Genomic DNA, 23,279 nt, shown 5'->3' with positions numbered 1-23,279 from the left:
ACCTGCTGAGAGGTCAAAATGCAACAAAAATCTTGCCCAACTGTCCCGCTGTCATTATGTGGGGGAAAGGTAGTGTGGCCGGTATGGTAATGCGATTTCATAGGCCCCCTCTCTTGAACTTTCCAGAAGTGACAATACATGTTTGTAGCTGTAGAGGTTGTCACAGGAATAACATTCACCCACGCTTCGGCGAGACCTACAGCCCAGGACACTTGTGTAGCACTGGAAACTCTGCTAGCTATGTATCCACCACCCATAGAACTACAGAGCAATAATGGCTCTCACTTCTGCAATCATCTTGTGTATGACTGGACTGCAAAATGTGGCATGTTATGGATATATCACATCCCATACCATCCACAGTCTAATGGATTGGTAGAGCAAGCCAATGGCATCCTCAAATGCAATATGTGGTTAGCCACTGGCCCAGCTTTTAAGGACTGGAACTTGCACCTGGATCGAGCTATCAATTGGGCCAATAACTGACCCCATCCGGGAGGTAGCCCTATGCAACAGGCCTTTGGATTGGGTGGTCCCCACGAGCCCACAGTAGAGCGATCTAGGGGTGGTGACCCAGGAAAGCTCCAGGCAGGAAATCAGGTGGTAGTGAAGCATCCTCAGGGAGATAAATGGGAGGGGACACTATTGGCAAAAGGTATGCATAATACATAGTGGGTATTTAAGACAGATTCATCTAATGGGAGCCAAGTTCCTTGTTGTCTTGTTCCTACAGATTGCATTTGTGGACAGATCCATCCATAGCCATTCCTAATTGAGCCTGCCGCTGAAGACGAGTCCTGCTGTGTCACCTGTCTGAATTGACTGGCACCATGAAGTGGTGAGCTGTTATAACTGTATTCTTCTTATTAATGCCTTATTGCATTTCCTGGGTAGGGCGTGTCTACTATCCTTCTTATTACCCAGAAATTAATGAACTTGCTCCTGAAGATCTAAAGGAGTGGCCTGACCCTGAAGAGCATTCTCCGGAAATGCGCTCAGATGATGTTCACGTGGTCCAGCTGCAGTATCCATATTGGAAGAAACCTGCCACCCCGGAGCAAGTGAAATCCTGGTCTCTGAGTAGAAGAAACAGGATAGTTGGCTGGCAAGGTGGCAACTGTCAGTGCATCTGTGGCACCAATCATCATCTTGGGTACATTCCCTACCTGAAGGCTGGAATGGCTAACTGTGGGAGAGGAGGTAATTGTTGTAGCTCTGCTCATTTATGGGTTTGTTGTTGCATACACTTCTTGAGGGAAACCCCACTGAGCTCAACGTCCCCAAGTCTGTGCCCCCAATTGTGCATTCTGCATCTGATCAGCTGTCAACATGCCCAAGCCATGTAAATGGTACAATGTGATTTACACTGTTCGCATGTCACCAGGTATCACCTCAACTACGTGGTTAACTGTCTTAAGCATCATAGTGCTTGGTCTTGCCCTAGTGGCAACAGCTAAATGGTGTTTCAACCATTGTTGTCATAAATCTGTTCATGCTATGCAAGTTAAATTTAAAAATCCCTTCCCTTTCCCTGATGTAGCTTTAGCATCTCAACTGTAGCTATCACAGTGCTTCAGCAAGCAAGGGGTGGAGTGTGACAGCTGAAAATTGTGTCTAAGGTGGTTGCTGAATGCTGTGAAAATTAGACCGTTTTTCTGTCATTTGTTCACATATTAAGCTACACATTGTTGTTAAGAGCCTAATTAAAGTCAAAGATGTACTGAGATGTCATATTGAATGTAATAGTTTGAATTCTTGTAATAACTGCCCCTTAGCCAGTTTAGACAAAAAGGCAAAATTCATCTTCTTATCTAGGCCATTGCTTGCTTTGCCTGGCCCTGCAACAAGTTTGTTTAAAAGTCTTAGGTTCTCAATCTTATCTTTAGAGGCCTTTAACAAGTTAACCTAGGAACAAGAAAAATTACCCTTAGGCAAACATTCTGAGAGATCAAACCCTAGAAGCTTTTGAAAAGGGGTTGGGAAAGATGGGTCACCGCAGTGTTGTGGAAAATCTCCCAAGAGTAGCAATTTAAGATAAACTGAATAGTCAGCAGGCAAATAGTCAGCAGAAGACAAACTGACCACTCAGTAAAAATCTGTTGAGTAAGATCCAAGCCCAATTTGGGAGTAGTGACAAGTTTGGGTAGGAGGGGCACAAGATGGGAACTCACCCAGTATATAACTTGTAACCTACAGTCCCAGTTTGGAGGTAATCTCACTTGCAGAACACCGAAGGAAAAATTGCAAGTGTAGGCCAGATCAGACTGATCACCTGAACGAAGAATTGCAAGTGTAGGCCAGATCAGACTGATCACCTGAACCACCCTCTCCATGAACAAGAACTCCTGTTCACGCTGAAGGTGCGGAGCACCCGAGTGGGACTGAAGGAAGGGGGCTTGTTGCTTTCACTGCTGAGACCAACCCTAAAACCATAACTAAAGAATGAAAGTATATCTGGGGATTTGGTTTCTCGGAATTCTAGGATTGTGAGTATCTGTTTTTGTACTACTAATTCTTATAGCATTGTTTGGGAAGGAAGTGCGTTTGGAACATTGTTTCTAATATATGTAGTTATTGTGTTTTTAATGTTTGTGGTATTTTTTAAAGCTAAGCAGTATTATATGCATAGTAAGGAGTTTTAATAAACATATTAAAGGAATAAAAATCGTGATCATTGTGAAAACGAACAGGCAACCTCACCCCACCAGTGTACTGATTTGAACCAACATATCATGTGGGACTTCTCTCTATCCTGTAAACCCATAAGAGACATGAGACTCTGTATGTAGTAAGGCCTAGTAAATTTAACAAAGCCGTGTAGAAGTAGTAGGCCCTGTGGTGTAGTAAAAATTAACCTGATCAGAAGAATGCAAGGCTTGTACTGCTATTGGTCAGTCCTAAGGAAAGTTTGCAGTGGGAGAATCTGGATGGCTGTAATTTACCAGCATAGCTCAGAAGTTATAAATTGGCTAGCACATCCGGAAATCATTTAGAAGGAAGATGCATCTCTGTAAAAGAAGTTACTGATTTAAAATTAGCTGCTGACCTGGATTCAGTGGGCCTGTGAATCTCAAGGAGCCCAAGGACTGAATACCAGGGTCCTTCCCGGTACCCCTCAGACAGCGCTGACTGGGGACTCCCGACTTCACTGAGCTTTGCGGGAAAGAACATGTTGTACATCAGGCATCAGAGGGGACTTCCAATAAGTTGCTGACGCAAATTATTATGGTCTGTTATTATCTGTCGTTATACTACGCATAGTAGTGTTTTTGTTAAGTCAATAAACCTTTCTTACCTTTTACCCCTGACAACACTCTCAATCCCAAATGCTCTGCAGGCGGCTGGGACAGCCAAGATCTCTTTAGCTAGCTCCCCTCTTGGGCGTGGTCCCCCTGGGACCTTCGACCACACAGGCCCTGGCCTCACCTCCAAGGCTCCAGGGTCTCACTCCTCTCCTGGAGCAGCAGGCCGTGGCACTACTTAAGATCTTACATTTGACCCACACTCAGCCTCCCAGAAGTGGAGGACTTACCTGGGTCAGGACTCACCTCTCGTGGGCTGAGTCCCCTTTGCTTGGCCTCTGGCCCAAACCTCAGCCTCCGGTGTCTGAAGACCTACCTGGGCCTACTCCCTTCACTTGGGGCACCACACCACCCCCTTACTTGGGGCTCCAGATCTCTACCCCATTCATTCAGGGACCCACACTGGCCCCTTCACTTTGGGCCACAGGGCTTTGCTCCCCAGTGGGCCCAGGTGGCCTCAGCCTGGCTCCTACTCTTCCTCCTCAGGGCCTCTCACTCCACAGGGCTCAGGTGGCCACAGCCATGCCTGCCCCCAACTCTCCTTCCTCAGGGCCTCTCACCCCAAAGGGCTCAGGTGGCCATAGCTATGCCCCAGCTCCAACTACCTCCAGTGTTACTTCATCCACACAAAGGTGAGGGCTAGGGTTAAGGTGCCCCTACTCTCCTTTCACCAGGGTGATAACTAGCCTGGCATTTCCTGGGGGCTCTCACACCACTGAGAGCCCCACTAGGCCACCCACTCCTGGCAGGGTGCAGCTTTAGGTCATGCCCAGGACCAGGAGCCTCCAAACCATCCCCTTTAACTCCTGCCCTTACCTCCAGGATATTATAGAGCCTTGCACCCAGACAATATTACTACCTTGCCAGCCAGCATGGAACTGAACTGTTTATATAGGCAGCCAAAGAGCTAAAATGGCCACCACAATCAAGCATCTGCTGGCTTCTTGGCTCTGGTCTTAAAGTGGCAGGCACCCACAGTGCCCTGCCACACATCTTTCCCCTTTAAATGGTAACAGGGGAAAGTTTCCCCTGCTGCTTCTCCCAAACTGGCTCCCCTTGGAGCTGATGAGAACCTTCAAGTGGCAAGCACCCGCAAAGTTGCTCTACCAGAGTCAGGTATGAATTGCACTTTGTGAATTCATGCTGACTGTTCTTAATCAACGTCTTCTCCTCCAAGTATTTAGAAATAGATTCTTTGAGGACCTGCTCTATGTTTTTTTCTGGGGACTGAGGTGAAGCTGATTGGTCTGTAGTTCCCTTGATTCTCCTTCTTCTCTTTCTTAAAGAGGGGCACTATCATCTGGGATCTCCCCCAGTCACCACAAGCTTTCAAAGGTAATGGCTAGTGGCTCTGCAATCACACCAGCCAACATAATTAAGGGCTGCTCACCTTCTCCCCAAATTGTGCTGCTTGGTGTAATAGTCTGGGAGCTTACCTTGCCTGTAAAGACTGAGGTAAAAAAGTCATTGAGTGCTTCAGCCTTTTCCTTATCATCTGTCACTAGGTTGCTTCCCCTATTCAGTAAGGGACCCACACTTTCCCTGACCTTCTTTTTGTTGCTAACATACTTGTAGAAACCTTTCTTGGTACCCTTCATGTCCCTTGCTAGCTGTAACTCCAGCTACACTTGGCTGTCCTGATTTCATCTCTGCATGCCCGAGCAATACAGGCAGTCCTCGACTTACATTTTGAGTTACATTTCACACTTGCAATGTTTATAAATTGACACCTGGTTTCAACTTTCTGAAACCAGTTTCGACTTACAATGCTGGATCTGACGCGACATTATGCCAGTGAACAAGTTTGCTGCGTCACCCATCTCCCTGGAGAACTTCTATCCAAACTTCCTTGGACACTTTCTTTAAGAAAGCAGACAAGATTCCAGAAGAGCCTGCAGCCAAGACTCCTGAGAAGACTCCAGCCAAAACCCTTTAACAAGTCTAACCAAGAGACCTTCAAAAAGTCCAGCAAAGTCAACTCAAAGAAGTCCTTCCAAATCAATATGATTGCTATTTATAATATAAATACATTAATGTGGCTATATTGATAAACTGTAATTGATTGAGTACAACATTCTGAATTATTTTTGGTGAAAATGGGGTATTGGTTCAGGAACCAATCCCCCATTTATAACATTGTTTCCTATGGGAAAATCAGTTCCGTTACAATATTTCGACTTAAGAGGTGGCTGGCAATTGTGTCGTAAGTCTGAGGACTGCCTGTATTCTTATACTCCTCCCAAGTTGTTTGTCCAAGCTTCCACTACATGTAAGCTTCCTTTTTGTGTTTAAGCTCACTGAAGAGTTCTGTGCTAAGCCACGCTGATTGCTTGCCACATTTACTATTCTTCCTGCACATCGGATTGGTTTGTTCCTGTACCCTCAGTAAGGTTTCTTCAAAATGCAGCCAGCTCCCCTGGACACTCAGTTCCCTAAGTGAGTCAAAGTCTGCTTTTCTGAAGTCCAGGGTCCATACTCTGCTGCTCTCCTTTCTTCCTTTTGTCAGGCTCCTGAAGTCAATCATCTTGTGGTCACTGCTGCTGAACTTGCCATCCAAGTGAGACATGAGGTATGCTTCTGCCTAGAATAATAATATTCTGTTCTTCCATATCACCACTCGTCTCAAAATTGCAACGTGTTTTACAAACTTTAGTCAGTAAAGTCTATCACTCCCTTTGGAAAACAAAGAAGTGCTTCCCCTTTTTTTGCAAAGTCAAAAAAATGAAGCATGCAGAAATATATACCCAAAGAAGTTTGCATCAGATCTCCTTATCATCATTTTGGGCCTTTGAAAACCCCAGAAAGACTGGGTAGTAAAGCTAAATCACCCCAGCCGTCTTTTCATTGTTAATCAATTAATTACTGAATAAATTACCAGATGTTTGGGAGAAAACACATCTTCAGTGTTGCCCCATCTCTTTAGTATCGTAGCAAGTAAATTGGCTTAGGTGCAGCAGTTAAGGATGTCGTCCTGCAAATGAGTATATATAATTGTAAATCACAATGTTGGTCATTTAGGTAAGATAACTTGGCAGACCATAAACTGCCCTTGAATTTCCTGGCTTGGATTAGTTTATTTCACTACTCTAATATTCTTCAAATAGGCTATTTTTTTTTTAATCTCTGCAGTACATGTGGAAAACATAAAGGTGCAAATGCCTGGAAATAATGCATACACGCCCTTAGGGTGAGTTTGGCTATGGACCTTCCACTGCAGTTGCTCTCTCCCCTCCTGGCCAATAAATCTTTGTTCTTTGTCTTGATCTTTAGTTTTCCAGCAGTTGATGTGAAAAATAAATGGTACCATTAGGGTATATCTCTTCTTTTCCACTGCCTTGCTCATTTTTCTTCCTCTCCTCATTTTTCTCTGTCTGCATCTTCCAGCTAGAGTACCCTTCTATAGCAATTATTTTTTCCTTAGAATTTCTTTCTTGGTTTAATTTTCTTTTACTTCTTATTTTAATTTTTTAACGTGTCTCCCCATTCCCAACTGTAGCTTCATTTGGCAACCCCAACTTTTAACCTTTTTGCAAGTATACAGCATTTGCAAAGGGAAGTGGAATTTTTTAATGTATTTACATATTTTCACATGGAGACAGCTGTAAAAAGAAACCAAGTGAAACAAATTAATTAAATTTTCTTTTGCAGCCAGCTCATTTGTAGAGAACTAGTGAACCCCCCCCCCCCACACACACACACTCTCTTCAGTTTCTCTTTACAACATAGATACCTACTGGCACAATCTGAGATGTGTGCACTGATTTAGTGTGCCTTGATTTTTGAGTGCCCAACCTGAAAACTTTGCTTAATTTTTTTGGATGTTGGTCAAAGAGGGTTTGTGTAGGTGAGTGAATAAGGGTCATCAGAGGTATGTGTGGGCAGGAGGAAGACTGAGGAAGGATGCATAGCAATTTGGGCTTCAGGAAGAAGACTAAAAAGGGTAAGGAAGTAAGGGCATGGAGAGGGAGAATATAAGATATAGGAGAATAGAGGGACAGAGATGGAAAATCGGGGAGGGGAGGAAGATGTAGAAATGGTATCAAATATAAACGAGGGAAAGAAAAGATACCCGGGAGAACAGGGCAGCAGAGGAGAGAGAGGGGCTGGTAGGACAGACAGGGAAGCAGCAGAGTGATACGGGGGAAAAATAGGTTAAAAATGACAGTACCCATTTCAAGATTTTGAGAGAGTGTAAGAAGAGCCCTTTTAAAGCAGCCAGGATAAGAGGTGCCCTTTACTTTGTATTTAAAGGTGAATCAATGCTTCTATATTAGGGGTTTGCTGTTTCTCCAAAAAGGCTCAAAAATCACAAGCAGAACCAAAAGTAATGCTCACCAGGACTTTTAATCCAGTAGCATGAATTTTGGTTGGTCTGACTCATGAATGTGACCCCCTAGGGCTAGCAATGTTCATTCTTCCCTCTCTCATGTTGTATGTTAAATATATTAACTTGTATAAAGGGCTCAGAAATTGTTAACATATATTCAGTATTGCCAAGCCTTGCCTTTAATGGGAAATCTCACAATATTTGCTTTTATTCCAGCTTCTAGCATCATGAATAGCAACTTTCTTTTGAATCCTGGTGGCTGCAGGGAAAACCTTGAAGTGTGAACCCTAAGCACCCAAAGGCTTAATGGGGGCCACAGAATGCATCAGTAGGGGGAAATCCTGATTTTTAGGTGAGTATCCTTGCTCTGGAGGGACCTGGCTAGCCATTTTTGAACACTCAGGATGGATTCTGATATTGTAGCATGACAGCATTTTGGTAATGCTCTTGGAACTTAATCATTGGCCAGGGCAGATTTAGATTTAGGGGTGATTAACAGAAGAGTAGCTGTTTCCTCTGGGTTAACAGTGAGCAAATAAGCTTAAGGCACCTGGCGCAGCTGAAGAGCAAGGTGCTTTGCTAACTGGGGAACCAATACAGTGCCTCAGGGAAGCAGCCAGGGCCACTGCATGTTTTACAGGTGGGGAAGTCGAGGCATGACCTGATACAGGGAACCAGGACAGTCAATCAATGCAAGTTGCTGCGGGGGTGGGGAGCTCAGTCCTAATGAACCTCAGGCTCTGTGTGACTTCTCTCAGGGGCTACAAGGGCTGCTACTTGTTCCAGGGCCATAGGGTGGGTGGGGGGAGGGGGGTTCAGCCATTGTTGCCAGGTCCTAAATATGAAATGATCATATTTGCTGAGAAACACTGAACAAGTATGCAAATATGCATGTAAATCAGTCTTCTTCTTCTTTACTTAATATTGCTGTCTGTAACTCGCTGGTGAGTAAGTGAGATCTGGGTCATCAAAGCTGAGGCATTCCTTTATTTGGAGGCAAGCAGGCATAAGAAAGTGCTGACAGCAAACCCAACATTCAGTTAAGGTTGTCTGACAGCATGAAGGGCACATGCCCTGGCGGCTGTGGGCACAGCTGTGCCAATGGGGGCAGGGAGCTCCTGCAGATGCCACCGGCATTGTTGGCAGGGGTGGCGAGCGCCAACCAGGGGTCGGTAACCAGCTGCAGGTGCCACTGGCAGCGCAAGCTGGGGCGATCGTGGGCCACCCACAGACGACTGGCGGCGGTGTGGGGAGCAGCAACTGCCCACAGACGCTGCTGACAGTGCTGGCGGCACCTGTTTGCAGGGGGTGCACTGCCACGTGCAGGGGGAGCACCGCCACGTGCACGCCCTATGTGTCATCCATGCCTGAGGGTGATTTGGGTTTTGCATGTGCTGCACCAATTACCTGCCTCCAAAATGATCCTAGGTCTTGAGCACACGTAGGCAGGTTCCCCAGGGCAGGTGATTGTCTCTGATATGTCCTCCATCGGAGGTCTATATTGAGCAGATTCTTTTTGGTGTTGGGTGGTGGAACCGGAACTTGCTCCATCCACTCCATGCATTGACCTGGTATTACAGTGCTTCTAGGACCGGTGCAAAAAAACAGGGAAAAAAACCCAAAAAACATTACACCAGGGTTGACATTACGGTACAAACATAATAACTATGGTACACCAGCAGCACCGGGTTCAGCGACCTGCAAGTCAGCTGCTGCGTGTATCTGAGGCCCGGCCCCGCCCCGCCCGCTTCACACCCCCCCCCCCCCCCCCAACTCCCACGCTCTCCCTTCCGCCGCCGCCACCTAAACTCCGGCAGCGGCCGAGTCGGGCATGCGCAATGCGGCGGAGGGCTTTGCCTCTCAGGGAGCCAATAAAGATTCAACAAGACGTTCGGTCTGTCCCGTGGGGGAGGGCAGGGAGCAGTAGTCCTAGTAGTGGCTATGTGTTCGCGGTGTATCGCGTGCCAATAAAGTTTTGTTTGCGGCAGCTCGCGGCGCTCCCGGCTGCCGCTCTCCCTGCCTGCGGGGGGATTTTTTTTTTTTGAACAAACTTTATTGTTCCGCCGCGCGCGCGCGCGCAGGATGCGCTGAGGCCCACGCTCGCTGCGCAGCCCGGCGTCGGCATGTCGGGCAGCCGGCAGCAGCCGCCGCACCCGCCGGCCGGGCCGGGCGCTGCCGCCGCTGCGGGCGCCGCCAGCTCCGTCACGGCGGCCTCCTCCTCGTCCTCGGCGGCGGCCGCGGCGCCAGGCTCGTCGTCGGGTGGTACGGCCGGCCCCGCACGGCCTGTGCTGGTGGCGGCGGCCTCGGGCTCCGGCGCGGCGGCGGCCTCGCGGCTGGCGGGGGCGGCCCGGCCTGGCGGCGGCGCCGCCGGCTCCTCCTCGGGCGGCGGCGGCGGCGGCAGCAGCAGCAGGAAGAGGCCCCTGCTGACACCGCTCTGCAACGGGCTCCTCAACTCCTACGAGGACAAGAGCAACGACTTCGTGTGGTGAGTGCGGCCGGGCTCCGCGGGAGGCACCGAAGACGCGGCCCCGACCGGCTCGGCCCCCTTGTAACGTCGTCGAGTCACTTCGAGGCAGCGCCGCTGGGCCCGGCCGTGTCAGGCCTGCCCCTTTTGGGGCCTGGCCCCCGTGGATTTCGGGGGTGGCAGTTATCGCCGTGGGGTCCCGAGATTGCAGTCCAGAGCCGCTGACCCTCGCTGGGGCCCTGCCGGCTTCTTTGGTGCCAACCTGAGTGCTTTGCTCTCTGCCGGGTGGGTGTGTTGGAGAGCGTGAGCTGGCTGCACTTCACCATCGCTGTGGGACAGCGCGTAGCGAGCGTGCGCGGTGGCAAGGAAATCGCTGGGCGATTCTTAACCGAGAACCCTTTGTAGGGCGCCCTGTGGGACACGCTGGTGTGAATCGTGAGGTTTTGCATGGGAAGCCAAGAGTTGTTCTCTTTCTGAGGGTTTTGTAGTAGGAAACCTACTCTGTTGCTTTTCTGTGGTAGGAAAAAAAAAGCAAAAACGAAGAAGTGGTGTTTTCCAAGGGGGGCCTGGAGTCTGTCCATGGGTGCCCGGAGTCTAAAAAGGTTGAGAACCACTAGGTCAGGGGTTTTCAACCTCTTTGAATCAGTGTACCCCTGGCAGCCGGCTGCAGAGCTGGGGGGGTGCGCGGCTGAACGCAGAGGAGCAGCACCTGCCACAAGCTTCCCCCACCCCCTGCATCCAGTTGGGCGGGCAGCAGCAGCAAGCGTGGCGGTGCTTCATCCCTGCCTGCCTGCCTGCCCGCCCGCCCATACCCTCTAGGGTCTTCTCAAGTCCCCCAGTTGACAATGCCTGCACTAGGTTAATGCTACCAGCCCATGTCAGTGGCTGTTAGCTGGGCACTTCCAGCAGTTGAGCCTGACTAGGTCCTGCCAGTTTCAGGCCTAAGGGGTTAAGGTAAGGAAAGGGTCTTGAAGAGGTTCAAAGAGCTGTTCTTACCTGAAGTTGTTGGCATGTTAAAGCAGTGTCTTTAGTATTGACACTAATGGGATTTGGCAAATGGTTAATGCCATTTGTTTAGTTTTAAATGGCTGTCCCTGGTGTTTGTAGCCATCTTAACTGGCTAATATTGTATACATGGGCCCTAAAATAGCAGAGTTGTGGGGCATTTTTAGATTGGCTCCAGTCCAATCTTCTGGTTAAGAGTAAGGAGATAGCCAGTATAGAACACAGAGTTGGCTGTAAATACTAATAGCAAAGGCGTCTGTACAACATGTGGCGGCATTGTACACATGCTAGTTCTGGAACCAGAAGCAGTGTCACCTTGTTTACATGATACTGTACCCAGTCTGATACAGTATCTCTGCTAGGTCACATCTGCACAGCACTGCCTTGCATCAAGTAGGTATTCTCAGTGTCTTGTCACAGTTGCGACAAACTGTTGTATTCCATGCAGCAGAAACTTTTTCAAGTGGCTTCAGGGATATCCTCAAGTATAATGTGCTTCAATAAACCAGCCTGAAATTAAAATAGCAGAGATCACTATAGTAAGATCCACATGTGGGAAGAATGTTTATTGCAGCTTTAGATGGGGAAATTAGATTGGGTAGCTGCTTCCTAAGGGTTTCTGACAGCTAGAAAATGTAAAGCATTGTTAAAGTTCAGTTTTACACATCTACCAGCTAGTGCTTTTGCAGCTGTTGTCTGTTCCCTGTATTCTTCACCCTACCCATCAGTAGCTTTCATCTTATCTACGTTTGACCTGAGTCAAAGTCATATCACTCGCAAGTATCCCCCTCAGTGACAACATGGAGAGACAACTCTGAGACTGTAGCATTTGCACTTTACAAAATACTCCAGATCACTAGCTGTTTAACACTAATGTTGCAAACTTATATGCCTAGCTTTCCAAATCTTTTTAAATATTGAACAGGACTGCATGTATGAGAAGGCCTTTATGGAGAAAGAGTAAAGCCTCTTAACCTTCTTTCTGAGTGGTCCTAAGAGATGATGAACTCATGAAGGGGTTTCCTGTGGGACTCTGAAGTTGTTACTGGTGTTGAAGGCAGCTGATGGATCTAACAGAATGGGTATGGATTCCTGCCCAGTGTTGGAAAGAAATGATTAACCGTAAATGATAATTTCACTTGTGTCAAACCAGCTGCTGAAAGATAAGTAAGAAATGTGAACAGTGATGAGCTGACCATGTATTTGGAGTTGTTTAGATGTTTGATGCTGTTTTTTTAATGTTTCTCCAAATAGTGAGTTAACTTCTTGTTGTTTAATACCACAAGCTGTTTCCTGAGCCAGGGCCTCATGATGGCTAGTTTAGGGGCTGCTACTTTTAAGAGAAGTTGATGCTTGAAGTGCCAGACCTTTTGTTAAGATCTAACAATAAAATATAACTGCAAAAGAAGGGGCCTTGTGTGGCACTGATTGTGGGGATATTGATGCTCTATTAATTGAAGCTTGGGTTCTTCACTGAATGCCATAACTGGTGGTGTGTTAGGTTTTTTGAGAAGATTTCTTACAGGACTGTCTTGCTTAGGTACTGGCTTTTGAGTTGTAGGTTATATGGTTAGTTCTAGTAATTTATTAGGATCCTTAGAAGTTACTGTAATATAAATCTTCGGGCTTCATTGGATAGGCACTAGATACACGTTGTAAGCTTCTTGGAGCAGGTGCTTTTTGCTATCTTCATAGAAAAGACTGGCAAAAAGTCTGAAAAAGGAAGTGTGATGTTTGTTTGTTTTTCTTTCTGTTTCCCCATTGTATGAATGAAAAACTGAAGCTAGTGAGTAAGTGAGCTTGTAATTAAAGAGAAGCAGCTAAAGCGTTGAGTTGGAGTGCTCTGTCAAGTATGGTAGGGCAGAGTTAGGGCTAGACTGGAATCCAGGTGTATTGCCACCCTACCCTTTATAAGTACTAAAATATACCATGAGACTTGAGGAGATTTGGTCAGTTGGAAGATAGCTTCTGGTGAGGAGAGTGGTGGTTTGATGGAAGATGATACTGTTGGGGTGCATCTTTGTGAGGGGAGTTAGCTAGAAGGTCCAGCTTTGGGATAGATAGTTGGGAAGGGGACATGGCTACCTTTCTTGAGTGTAGAAAAGTGGGGCTGAAAGAACTTAAGAGGTCATCGGGTTTGGTGTTTCTATATTTGTGGGTTGTAACCCAAAAGGGTGTCACAAGAATATTTGAAATGGTCACAAACAGTCACAGAAAAATGCAGCGAAGTGCAGGTTTCCCCTTGCAGACTGGCAGCTTTTGAACCCCCAAGGAGATGCTTGGGGAAGTTGGATGTAGGGGGTGGCAAGGGCATCAGCATGAACATGCACATGCACATGTGGCTGGCATACAGACAGGCAAGGTGGTGGGAGAAGCCCTGGCAGCTGGATGCAGGTAAGTCTATAGGAAGTGGGGGTTGGAGGGCTAGGGCTTGGGGACTGTCTGGCAGGCTGGGGCTGTGGCAGGGCAAGGAGGGGTGGGGGACAGGTGCCTGTCCCTCCAGAGGGTGAAGAGGGTGGGGGGGCCCTTCAGGGGTGGTAGGGAGCTGTGTGGCTGTGCTGGTGGTACCAGGTCTGGTGCCCATGCTCACAGGGGCAGGGTGGCCAGGATATGCTGCCAGGCAGGGGGAAGGGGGTGAGCTGGGACCAGGCCACCTGGTGTGGTGTGGGAGCCCCAGCCCAGAGCAGCGGCGGTGGGGGCAGTTACCACAGGCCTCTCCTCTTCCTCCCTACAGTATGTGCCAGGGCTGGATCTGCTCTGCCACTGCCTGTATGAGCTGTCACAGCTGCCATGCTCCAGCCCAGGCAGGACGGGGGCAGCTGAGGGCCCCCCTGGCAGGGCTGGGGGTGGGGTAGGGGGCTGCGGGTTGGGAGTGAGGGACACCAGCAGGGCAGGGGGAATTGCGAGTCAGGAGTGAGGGGCACCAACAATTTGCATTGTGCAAATTGCACAGTGATGGATGTCACTTGGGAATAATGGAGGGCCTCATGTTGATATTGCTGTTAATGTTTGGGATTTTTGCTATGATATTATGCTGTTGACTTGTTCAGCTTTCAGTCTACTATAACCTCCGGGTCTTCTTCTGAATTAGTGCCGCCTAACCATACAGCAGGTTGTATATCATACAAAGCTAAATGAAGAAGGAGAGAAGAGATTAGAGGAGAGGAATGTCAAGGATACAACAGTAAATTCATGTGGTTGATGGCTTGTAATGTGCATTTCTTAAATGGTTTAGCTAAACGTTTAAAATGTCTTTTTTCAAAAGATTTTAAACCAACTTTAGTTTACATTTTTCTTGGTTGAGTCTCATGTTCACTTCTAGAACACACATAATTAGCCACATTCTCTGTTTGAGGAATGCAGTGAGGAAGGCCGCAGGCTGAGCAGAGTGAAAGGAAAAATTCAACAGTCTGTGCAAAAAACTTTCTTTTGCTATTCTGTGGTATTTATAAAGAAACCATACTGGGGATTTTTAAAGGCTGGTCAGCAGCTCAAAGGGCAGGCAGTGATTACTTTAACTTGTCTGGGTTTCTAGGCTTATTCTTGCTTCTTTTAACGTACAATGGGTATTTTTATTTGATTTGATTTAAATAATTGCAGCCTCAATGTTACCTTGGTTTTGTTACTAACTGACCTCTGTTTTGTGTGGGACCACTAATTGGGAGACGTTTGGCGTTTCATACCTGGTCTGAAAAGATGTGTGTGGGTGTCAGAGCCCTAGCTTTCAATTTGGTTGCATTACACACTTAATCTGAGAAATGAAAACTTCCTACCTAAATTAAATCTTCCAGAACACTGTCTGTTCTGCTACAGAAAGTGTTTGGTGTTCCTTGACCCTTGGACTATGAAATGTTGCTAGGGCATGTAGGTAGGGACTCTGACAAGTTCCACATACACCAGGTGGAGGCTAGGAAATCACATAAGTTTGGATGAGTAAGGTAGACCAATGTGGATGAAGAAATGGTGTTTAAATCTGGTAATGCGTTTAAGTGGTGTGTATGCCCGTAGCTTCTGTGCATCACTTGGAAAATGCTTGCTTAGCGGCAGAAAAGTTGTGCTTCAGTGCAAAAATTTTGGCCTGCATTGGTGGTCTGGCACCCAAGAACTCTCAAATGTATGCAATCTAGGGTACTTTCCAAAGTTGACACATTTGTGTACAGGATACTAGCTTATCTGCGAGAAGGAATCTGTCTCTTCTCTCAGAAAAGGAAGGCTCTCATCAGAGGATCTTTTCTGATCCTACAGTGTTCTTCACTGCTGCTCTCCAGGCCCTGCAACAGCCCTCCGCAACAGGAAGTTGGACAAATGCTAAAGTCAGGTAGCACTTGCGTTTGCTTCCTGGACAGGATCTCTTCCTCTTCTTGGGCATAGGGTGTTGCCCTTTTTTGAGACTCATATTTCATAGTAGTGCTTTTTTAGAAGGCAGACAGCAAGGCATTACTGCTGTTGGCAGATTCTCTGTCTTCTGTTTACAAACAGAAATTTTGGAAGCTCTTTTTTCTGAGCTTAGTCTTCCTCCAATTGGAAAGTCAGGACTGCAGAATGCTGGATTTCTTAAAGGGATATGAAAATGTAAGCTCTACCTAGAGGTGTTAATGTGTGTTAAAGATGCATTAGACACAGACAGTAATTCATGCATTTGTGACCTTGAAGCTCAGTTTGCCTGGTGTTTTATTTGTTGGAATAAATCCATCTGTGACTTGAACTTTTGTGGTATAAAACACAACAGCCCGTCTGCTGACGCACACAGGTTGCTTAAGTCCCATAATCTGTTTCTGCACTGGAATGTCTGTTGTCATAGGTGAGATTATCAGTGTACCTGAATCCAGCTATGTCTAGGCTCCAGTTCAAGGCTCCAGCGTGTTGCATGTCTTTCCTGTAAAGGCAATTGCTTGTAGTGGTTTTTTTTTTTTTTTTTAAGGAAACGCACTGCTCTTAGAATGAGTCAGAAAAGAATAGTAGGGCAAGAAAAGAGAATTTTTTATAGTAGATTTTACTGTCATATAGGAGAATCAGCAGAAGAATGGATTTTTCACCTGTTCATGCAGAACACAAACAATTCATAAGTTGTTCAAGTATCGCTGTGATAAATAGAACTAATCTTACAGTGTTTTACATTGTATCTTAGGACATCTTTACATGTCCTCCAGTGGTGGTGGCTCCAGTGGTGGTGGGGGCATGGCTTTAATTAGAGCTGTTCTCAGGACCCATTCTAATTAAAGCACCAGCAGGATCTCATGTGTTCAGCATCCTGTGCTTCAAAATGGGGTGGGGGATCTTTAATGAAAGCTCATTGAATGAGCTTTAGTTAAAGCACCTTTGAAACACGAGGAGGCTGAATACATGAGGTGCTGCAGCTGCTGGAGTGTGCTAATTAATCGATTTAATACAGTCTGCTCCAGTGCACTGTAATTACAGCGTATTGGAGCAGATATCAAACATGTCTACAGGCACCTTTGGGGCCTTACTACACATTCAGATTAAAACTGGATAGAAACCAGCTAAAGAGTTGTTCGATATTTTCAAGCACTAACTTTATAGCTGGTTGGCTCTTTATAGCTGGACTGTTATTTTTATCTTTTTATAATTACTTTGCATCTGTGGCTGGTCTTATTTGCACATATGGTCAGTCTAAATTCAGTGTGTGATTAACCAGTTAATTGTGTAATATATGGCAGAGGCCTTGGACAACTCTGAAAATTGTAGTAATTTGTGGCAGAGACCTTAGACAACTTTGAAAATTTTAAGACGCATGTTCCACTGGAATGAGTGCACAAGGGAGATTTGCTTTGAAAAATCTTAGCCAGAAAGGAGTAGAATGTTCATTAAAGACCTCTGTAATAGTCCAAAAGACTTCTTTTGTCAGACAGACATCCTTTTTGTAATACTAAATCTGCAGCCAATGTGGAGTTGCCTTTTCAAGTTAAATCCTCTTTTGTCAGTTGAAACACTTGAATGAATGGGTTTGGTCAGGGGTGATCCTTGAGCAGAGGGTTGAATTAAATGATTTGCTGAGATCTCTTCTAACCCTATTTTTCTATGATTCTTTGATCAGTGTTTAAGGCAAGAAGTTAGGGAATGAGGTCTTGTCTACACAAAACATAACTATGGTAGAATAATAGCTTCCCCATGCAGGCAAGCCAGAAGATTTCTCAACTACCTGTCTTGCAACTGTCCTTTATCTTTCTTCTGTGATTTCCCTCATCCCTTCTCCCCAAGGAAGCACCTGACCATAATTTTCCACATCTCAATGTTAAGACTGCCTGTTTCAGAACTGTGTAGGTTTTGTGTAACAGTTCTATATGAAATTTGTCACTTTTGTTGATCAGACTTTACTTCCCACCCTGGATGGTTGCTTCCCTTGCCCCCGAGCAAAATTTGATGTAACAGAGCATTTTCCTCTCAGTTTGGATTCTCTCTAGCTGTTCATTCCTCTCTATACATGATTGTTTTATTTTTTTGGCCTGTAAATCTCTTGGATATTTACAAGATGTCTGTCAGAGCACTTTTATAATAATTTTATAACTAGTTGAAAATAGACAATTTTTGTTGCTAGGAATCTCTTGGGATAACACATTTCCCTAAATGCTATGTCAAGTAACTCTTTTATTGCTTATGCAGTTGAACACCTGGGTCACTTGACACTTGAGGGAGCAGCACTTTCCAAACCTACTTTTTATAATTTATATATGGTCTTGGATATTGCATAAAATGAATGATTCTGTGGGCATGGAAGTTTTTAAGCTTTTGTCCCCTTGCCTCTGTGGTGCTTTTGGCTCCATTGAAGTCAGTAAGTTGGGAAGGCCAGTTGGCGGAATAATTTGGTACCAGTCAGGACTTGGCTTTAAAAACAAGCGGGTGCCTAACCACTTATATTGTATCTAGCCTGTAGTGATTGTGATAAGTATGAGAAGGCATTAATTTTGTTAGAACTTATAAAACAGTAAATCCTGTTGGGAATCGCTCTTCTTTGTAATGGAAACTTCAGGCTTCATTAAGGATGACCCTGACATTTAATGCATGTGTTTGCAGGGTCTGATTGTTTTTTGTTTTTTTTTCCTTAATGGTTTTGGCTCTGCCACTTCCCAGTCGCACCAGTATGAAGAAAAATGACCGTAAGATCAATGCGGTCTGTTTAGTCAGCATGTTAGAAGAAATTCTGCCTGAGTTAGTTCAACTCTGCAGTGTCATGATACAGACCAAAGAGCACTGTGTCCCAGATGACATACTGTGCATCCTAAACTCTATTAACTAGGAGAATGTTTGAAATAAGCTGTTTAGTCTTGTGGAAGAAATGTCTTTTAAGTATGTTTTTGGAGTGTCCTTTTTGGACATTTTGGTGACAGTCTCTTGATATTGTTTTAAGCCATGTGGCAATAGGAAGGAAGTGGAGAAGTGGAAGCCAGTTTTTAATCAATATGTAGCAACCAATCTGGGATCCTCAAATTGCCACAACGTTTTGATTTAATATTATTTGTAAGGATTATTTAATTTACGGTTAAGAATATTTCCCCTTTTTCCTCCTAAACTGTACTTGTTGGTTTCATTCTAGTATAAAAATGCCCGGAACTTAAATGACTTAGCTGGGAGATGATGGTTTCAAATTGAAGTTGAATACTAATCGAAATGGGAAAACAATATGCATAACATTATATTGTAAAATGTCATGGCCCTCAGATAATGTTCACTGTATGAATTCGAAGCAGAATATGTAGGCATAACGTTGATTTTTATTCCATATTTCATTTATCTTCTGCTGTGATGTCTGCCCTGTTTTGAGTGCAGATAAGTGAGATGCTGTTTCCACAGGCAGTCCTTGGACTTAGGACACAATTGGTTCCTGAAAACTGCATCTTAAGTTGAAATGTTGTAACCCAAAACTGATTTTCCCGTAGGACACAATGTTATAAATGGAGGATTGGTTCCTGAACCAAGGTCCGATACCCTATTTTCACCAAAAATAACTCAGAACTCGGTCAATTATAGGTGAGTAATATAGCTATATTAATGCATTTATATTGTAAATAGCAAACATATTGATTTGGAAGGACTTCTTTGAGGTGATTTTGGACTTCTTGAAGGGTTCTTGGTTGGAGTTTTCCCAGAAGCCTTGGCTGGAGGTTTTTTGGGAGTCTTGTCTGTTTTCTTAAAGAAAGTGTCCAAGGAAGTTTGGACAGATGTTTTCCAGGGAGATGGGTGAGGCAGCAAACTTGTTTTCTGGCATGGTGTCGGATCCAGCGTTGTAAAACAGGGTGTCAATTTATAAACATTGCAAGTGTGAAACGTTGCAACTTGAAATGTTGCAAGTTGAGGACTGCCTGTACTTCCCTGATGGAACTGAGGAACAATGGGTTGATGGAGTTTGGTATTGATTTGGTTGACTCTTCTACTTCAAAATGTGCAATAAGGCCAAGAGAAATGTTTGCCTCTTCTTGAGAGAATGGTGGTTAGCTGGAGGAACATGTTAGAAATGATCAGTCATGTCTGTGTAAAAGGGAAAGATGGGGTTGAAATAAGATTGGTAATATTCTTGTTTCTTTCACATAGTCTATTCTGTCATGTCCTGTCCATTTCACCCTAAGGCCAGTATCTTTCTTTTTTCCCCCGTCAAATACCTGTCACCATCATATGGTACACGTATATGTCTCATGTATATTTATACATCTTGCAAAAAACTTGCTTCATTGGAAAAAGAAAATTCCAGGTTAAAGGTCTCTGGGTGGAGATTAGTATATGTTATTTTCTATTGAGGGGTACTTTTTGTGAAAATGTGTTGAGGTACATTAGTGTAATTTACCCTTGGAATTCTATGCAGTTGACTGATGTGTTGGATATAGATTTGTTGTATTCTTGCTATGTAATGCAGTTCATTAGACAGCTAGTTTTTTTGGGTGCATGCTATCACGTACTTAACTTTTTTGATGAAAGACAGCGAAGGCTTAGGAGCTGTTTAGAAGCAGTAGGTACTAGAGGTGCAGCAATATATTGGTCCATATTGGATCAACACTGATAAAAGGAAAATTGATATTATTGGCAATTGGCTTTTTTTGGTTTGTGTAGCCAATGAATTCTAATATTATAAAAGCCTAAGTCTGTCTATATGTGATGCTTTTATTTGTGCTCTGATTGGCTGTCTCAGCAGCCAATCAGAGTGCCTTACACAAACAGGACAGACACTGGGGTGCCACCATGACAGTGGGAACTGTGGGGCTGGAGGGCAGGGAGGCAAGGCCAGCAGAGGTGGCCTTGCCCTGCCCCCCCATTGGGTCGGCTTCTTGGAGCCAGGGGTTGGTGTGCCCCCCTCCCACCCCAACAACATCTGGCGGGGAGGGGAGACAGCAGGGAACATGGGAGGGGGGGGAGTGGTTATGGCCCAAAGTGGCGGCGGGGGGAGAAGGGGAACAGCTGTGGCTGGAGGTGTGTGGGGGGGAAGGGATGCAGGCCTCTGTCCCCGCCTACTGCCCCCGGGCATTCAAACAGCCAATCGCAGTGCTCCAAGTGCTGGGGAGCACCGCCATGATTCCTAAGCCATTCCAAGGATTGGACAGAGGGTGGGGGAGCTGCTGGCCTCAGTTTTCCTCACCCTGCTTCCTGCAAAAGGCAGAATAGCAGCAGCATGGGGCGTTAAGTGACAGCATTCTGTCTCAGCCCCGCCACCCCGTCATTCTTGACGGGCAGTTGGCTAGTGTCACGATAAAGGTCATGTTCATGTGTGCAGCTGCAGCATGCATGCAGCCAGGAATGCAGCCTGGCAGCTTGGAGAGTGGCATCTGGCTAGTAGGTCTGGTGGGGAGGAGGGGTTTGGGGAGAGGGTGCAGATTGAAGCCCCAATGGTAAGAGAGGGAGTGGGGCAGGTGCAGGGGCAGGTCCTTCTGAGCTGGGGCGGGGTGGGCTGTGGGACACGGCTCATCTGGGGGCAGGGAGGGAGGCAGCTCACCACCACTGTGTGCACCCCTAAGGGGAAGCTTGGGGACATGTGGCCCCTGGATTTGTGCGTGGGGTGAGGGTGGGCTGCATGCTGTGGGCTTGGGGGCAGAAGCTGCACTGGCCTGTTCCCAGCAGGTGTGGGGTGGGTGACGGTGGCACTGGGAGAGGAGTTACGGGGGACTATGGCCACCCCAAAATTCTCTGTAGTTCCCTTCCCAGAGCTGCTGCTGCCTGCTGGGCGCACAGCCCAGCCCAGGCCCCTTCTAGGAAGAGGCCAGCACAGCTCCTGGCCCTGAGACCACAGTGGGCAGCCTGCCCTCGCCCCATGCATGAGTCTGAGGGGGCACATGCCCTCCCTGGAGTGCATGCAGTGGTGCTGAGCTGCCCATTCCCCATACTTCCTGGATGAACCGCCCGTAGCACCCCACTCCACCCCATCTGGGCAGTGCCTGGCCCTGTCCCAGCCCCACTCCTCTCACTGTGGGGGCCTCAATCTGTCCCCCACCACATCCCTACCTCCACAGACTTACCCACCAGATGCTGTTCTCCAAGCTGCCAGGCTGCATATTGGCTATTGGATTGGTATTGGCTGACTTTTATGGCTAGTTAATAATTGACCAACAGTATCAGCCAAAAAAATCTGTATTGGTACACTCATAGCAGGTGCTCCTTTCACTCTCAACTTCTTTGGTTTGACTTTTTTCACTGCTTTCAAACAAGTTGTGGTCTCCCGTATCTTCAAAGGCCAAGACTTTCCATGTCTTGCCATCCACTTGTTTACATAGGCATGGAATTGGACCTTCCTAGGTCATCAAGTCCTCTTGATCTTACTACCTTTAATGTTCAAGTTCCTGATGAGTACCATTTTTAGTACACTTTTTTTAGTTTCTCACCTTCAACTGTTTGTTTGCTTGATACTTTGCAATCTGTTTCTATGCTTGGGATGATACTGTTGTCACAGGCCTGCTGGGCACTGTGAGTGTATCAATTCTATCACAGGCCAACTGGGCTGTTAGGTTCAGTTTCGGATGGAGGAGGCAAAGTTAAGAGTGAAGTAAAGGCAAAGTTATTATAGCTTACACACAAACAACAGTTAACAGAAAGATAAATGCGGTAAGCAGATAATGCAGTATTAAAGAGCTAATAGTAAATAATAACAGATAGATAGATCAATTCTGTTGCAGGCTAACTGGGCACTGTGAGGGTATTAGCCACTGGGGTGTTCGAAACAGCAGATAGACAGACATCGGTTGGCAACTTACTGATAGTCCCTCAATGCCTAGGTACACATCAAGTAATTCCAGCGAAGTCAGTCGTCCCCAATCGACGCTGTCAGAGGGATTACCGGGGAAGGTCCCTTGATCAGGATCCGATCCTCACTCACACCGGGAGTCCGGGGTCCAGGCATGGAACAGAAATGACCATTTTGTTCCCTCCTTCCTGCTGGTCACCTGATGCACGTACTTTTTATATCTAGTCTTATGCTAATCTGTTGTCTTGAGAGCCACTCACGATCTTGCCCTATAGCTGTTACCCTATGGGATTGAAAGGTGTTAAAAATTATCATAAAAGGTTACTACCTAGTCTCGGGTGTATCCAATAAGCAAATTACTATGCAGCACCTTTAGGTTTGAAATTGACATTGCTCCGCCTAAACCCCAACCCCTTTTAGGTTTTCTTTTGAATATGCTTTCTTGGGATGTGCTTTCTTGCAATGTGTTAGGTGTACTAGGCAGTTGGATCCAGTTTTTTATCATTAAAGCTGAGCCCAGAGCAGAAGCGGTTAGGTCAGTTAATTTCACAGCTACAGCTTTGCCTATGGGGCCCAGTCAGTTCCACGAACAGTTAATTTTATCATTTTGGTTAAACTTATGACAGACGAGTTACATTTGCAGTTTACAGACTTACAAGCTTTGTATTAACTAATCTGACCTGTTTAGGCAAAATACCAAATGCCTCTAAGAAACACATATTTATCGCTTATTAATCCCTCTGGTCTGGCTGTCACAGACTGTGCACTCGCTGAGTTCACTGAACTTTCTGACAACATCTCCATTCTGCTTTCCACTGCTCTGAACCCCAAGAACTTTCTTTAATTTCTCTTCCTCTTGGGTTTTTGCATCACCTCATGCTTGACTAGTGCTGATTACCTTACCTCTTGTACTGTTTCTTCATTCAAGTTAATAATGACTTCAGTCAGTTTCTGCTGTCTCCTAGTTTCCTACAAGATTCCATTCTTCTTCGTTCTCCTTAC

At 46.0% G+C, this 23,279-nt stretch overlaps 1 protein-coding gene across 2 annotated transcripts in view; it reads left to right on the top strand.

The window, feature by feature from the left end:
• Window positions 1-9,518: 9,518 nt before the first annotated feature.
• The window catches only part of COP1 (COP1 E3 ubiquitin ligase), a 204,884-nt gene continuing 191,123 nt past the window's right edge, over window positions 9,519-23,279 (top strand). The window contains exon 1 of one of the 2 annotated variants that reach the window (XM_090048661.1): window positions 9,519-10,114. In XM_090048661.1, coding sequence (XP_089904787.1) covers window positions 9,753-10,114 — 362 coding nt within the window. In that variant the 5' untranslated portion in view covers window positions 9,519-9,752. The remainder of the gene's footprint in view (window positions 10,115-23,279) is intronic. The other variant, XM_090048662.1, reaches the window with a different exon arrangement.

The sequence above is a fragment of the Crocodylus siamensis genome, chromosome 5 (genome assembly GCF_052110815.1).
Source record: "Crocodylus siamensis isolate JL-2025a chromosome 5, ASM5211081v1, whole genome shotgun sequence".
Taxonomy (NCBI): Eukaryota; Metazoa; Chordata; order Crocodylia; family Crocodylidae; genus Crocodylus; species Crocodylus siamensis.
The sequence above is the reverse complement of the archived record's forward strand: the minus strand, read 5'-3'. Positions and strand labels throughout refer to the sequence as shown.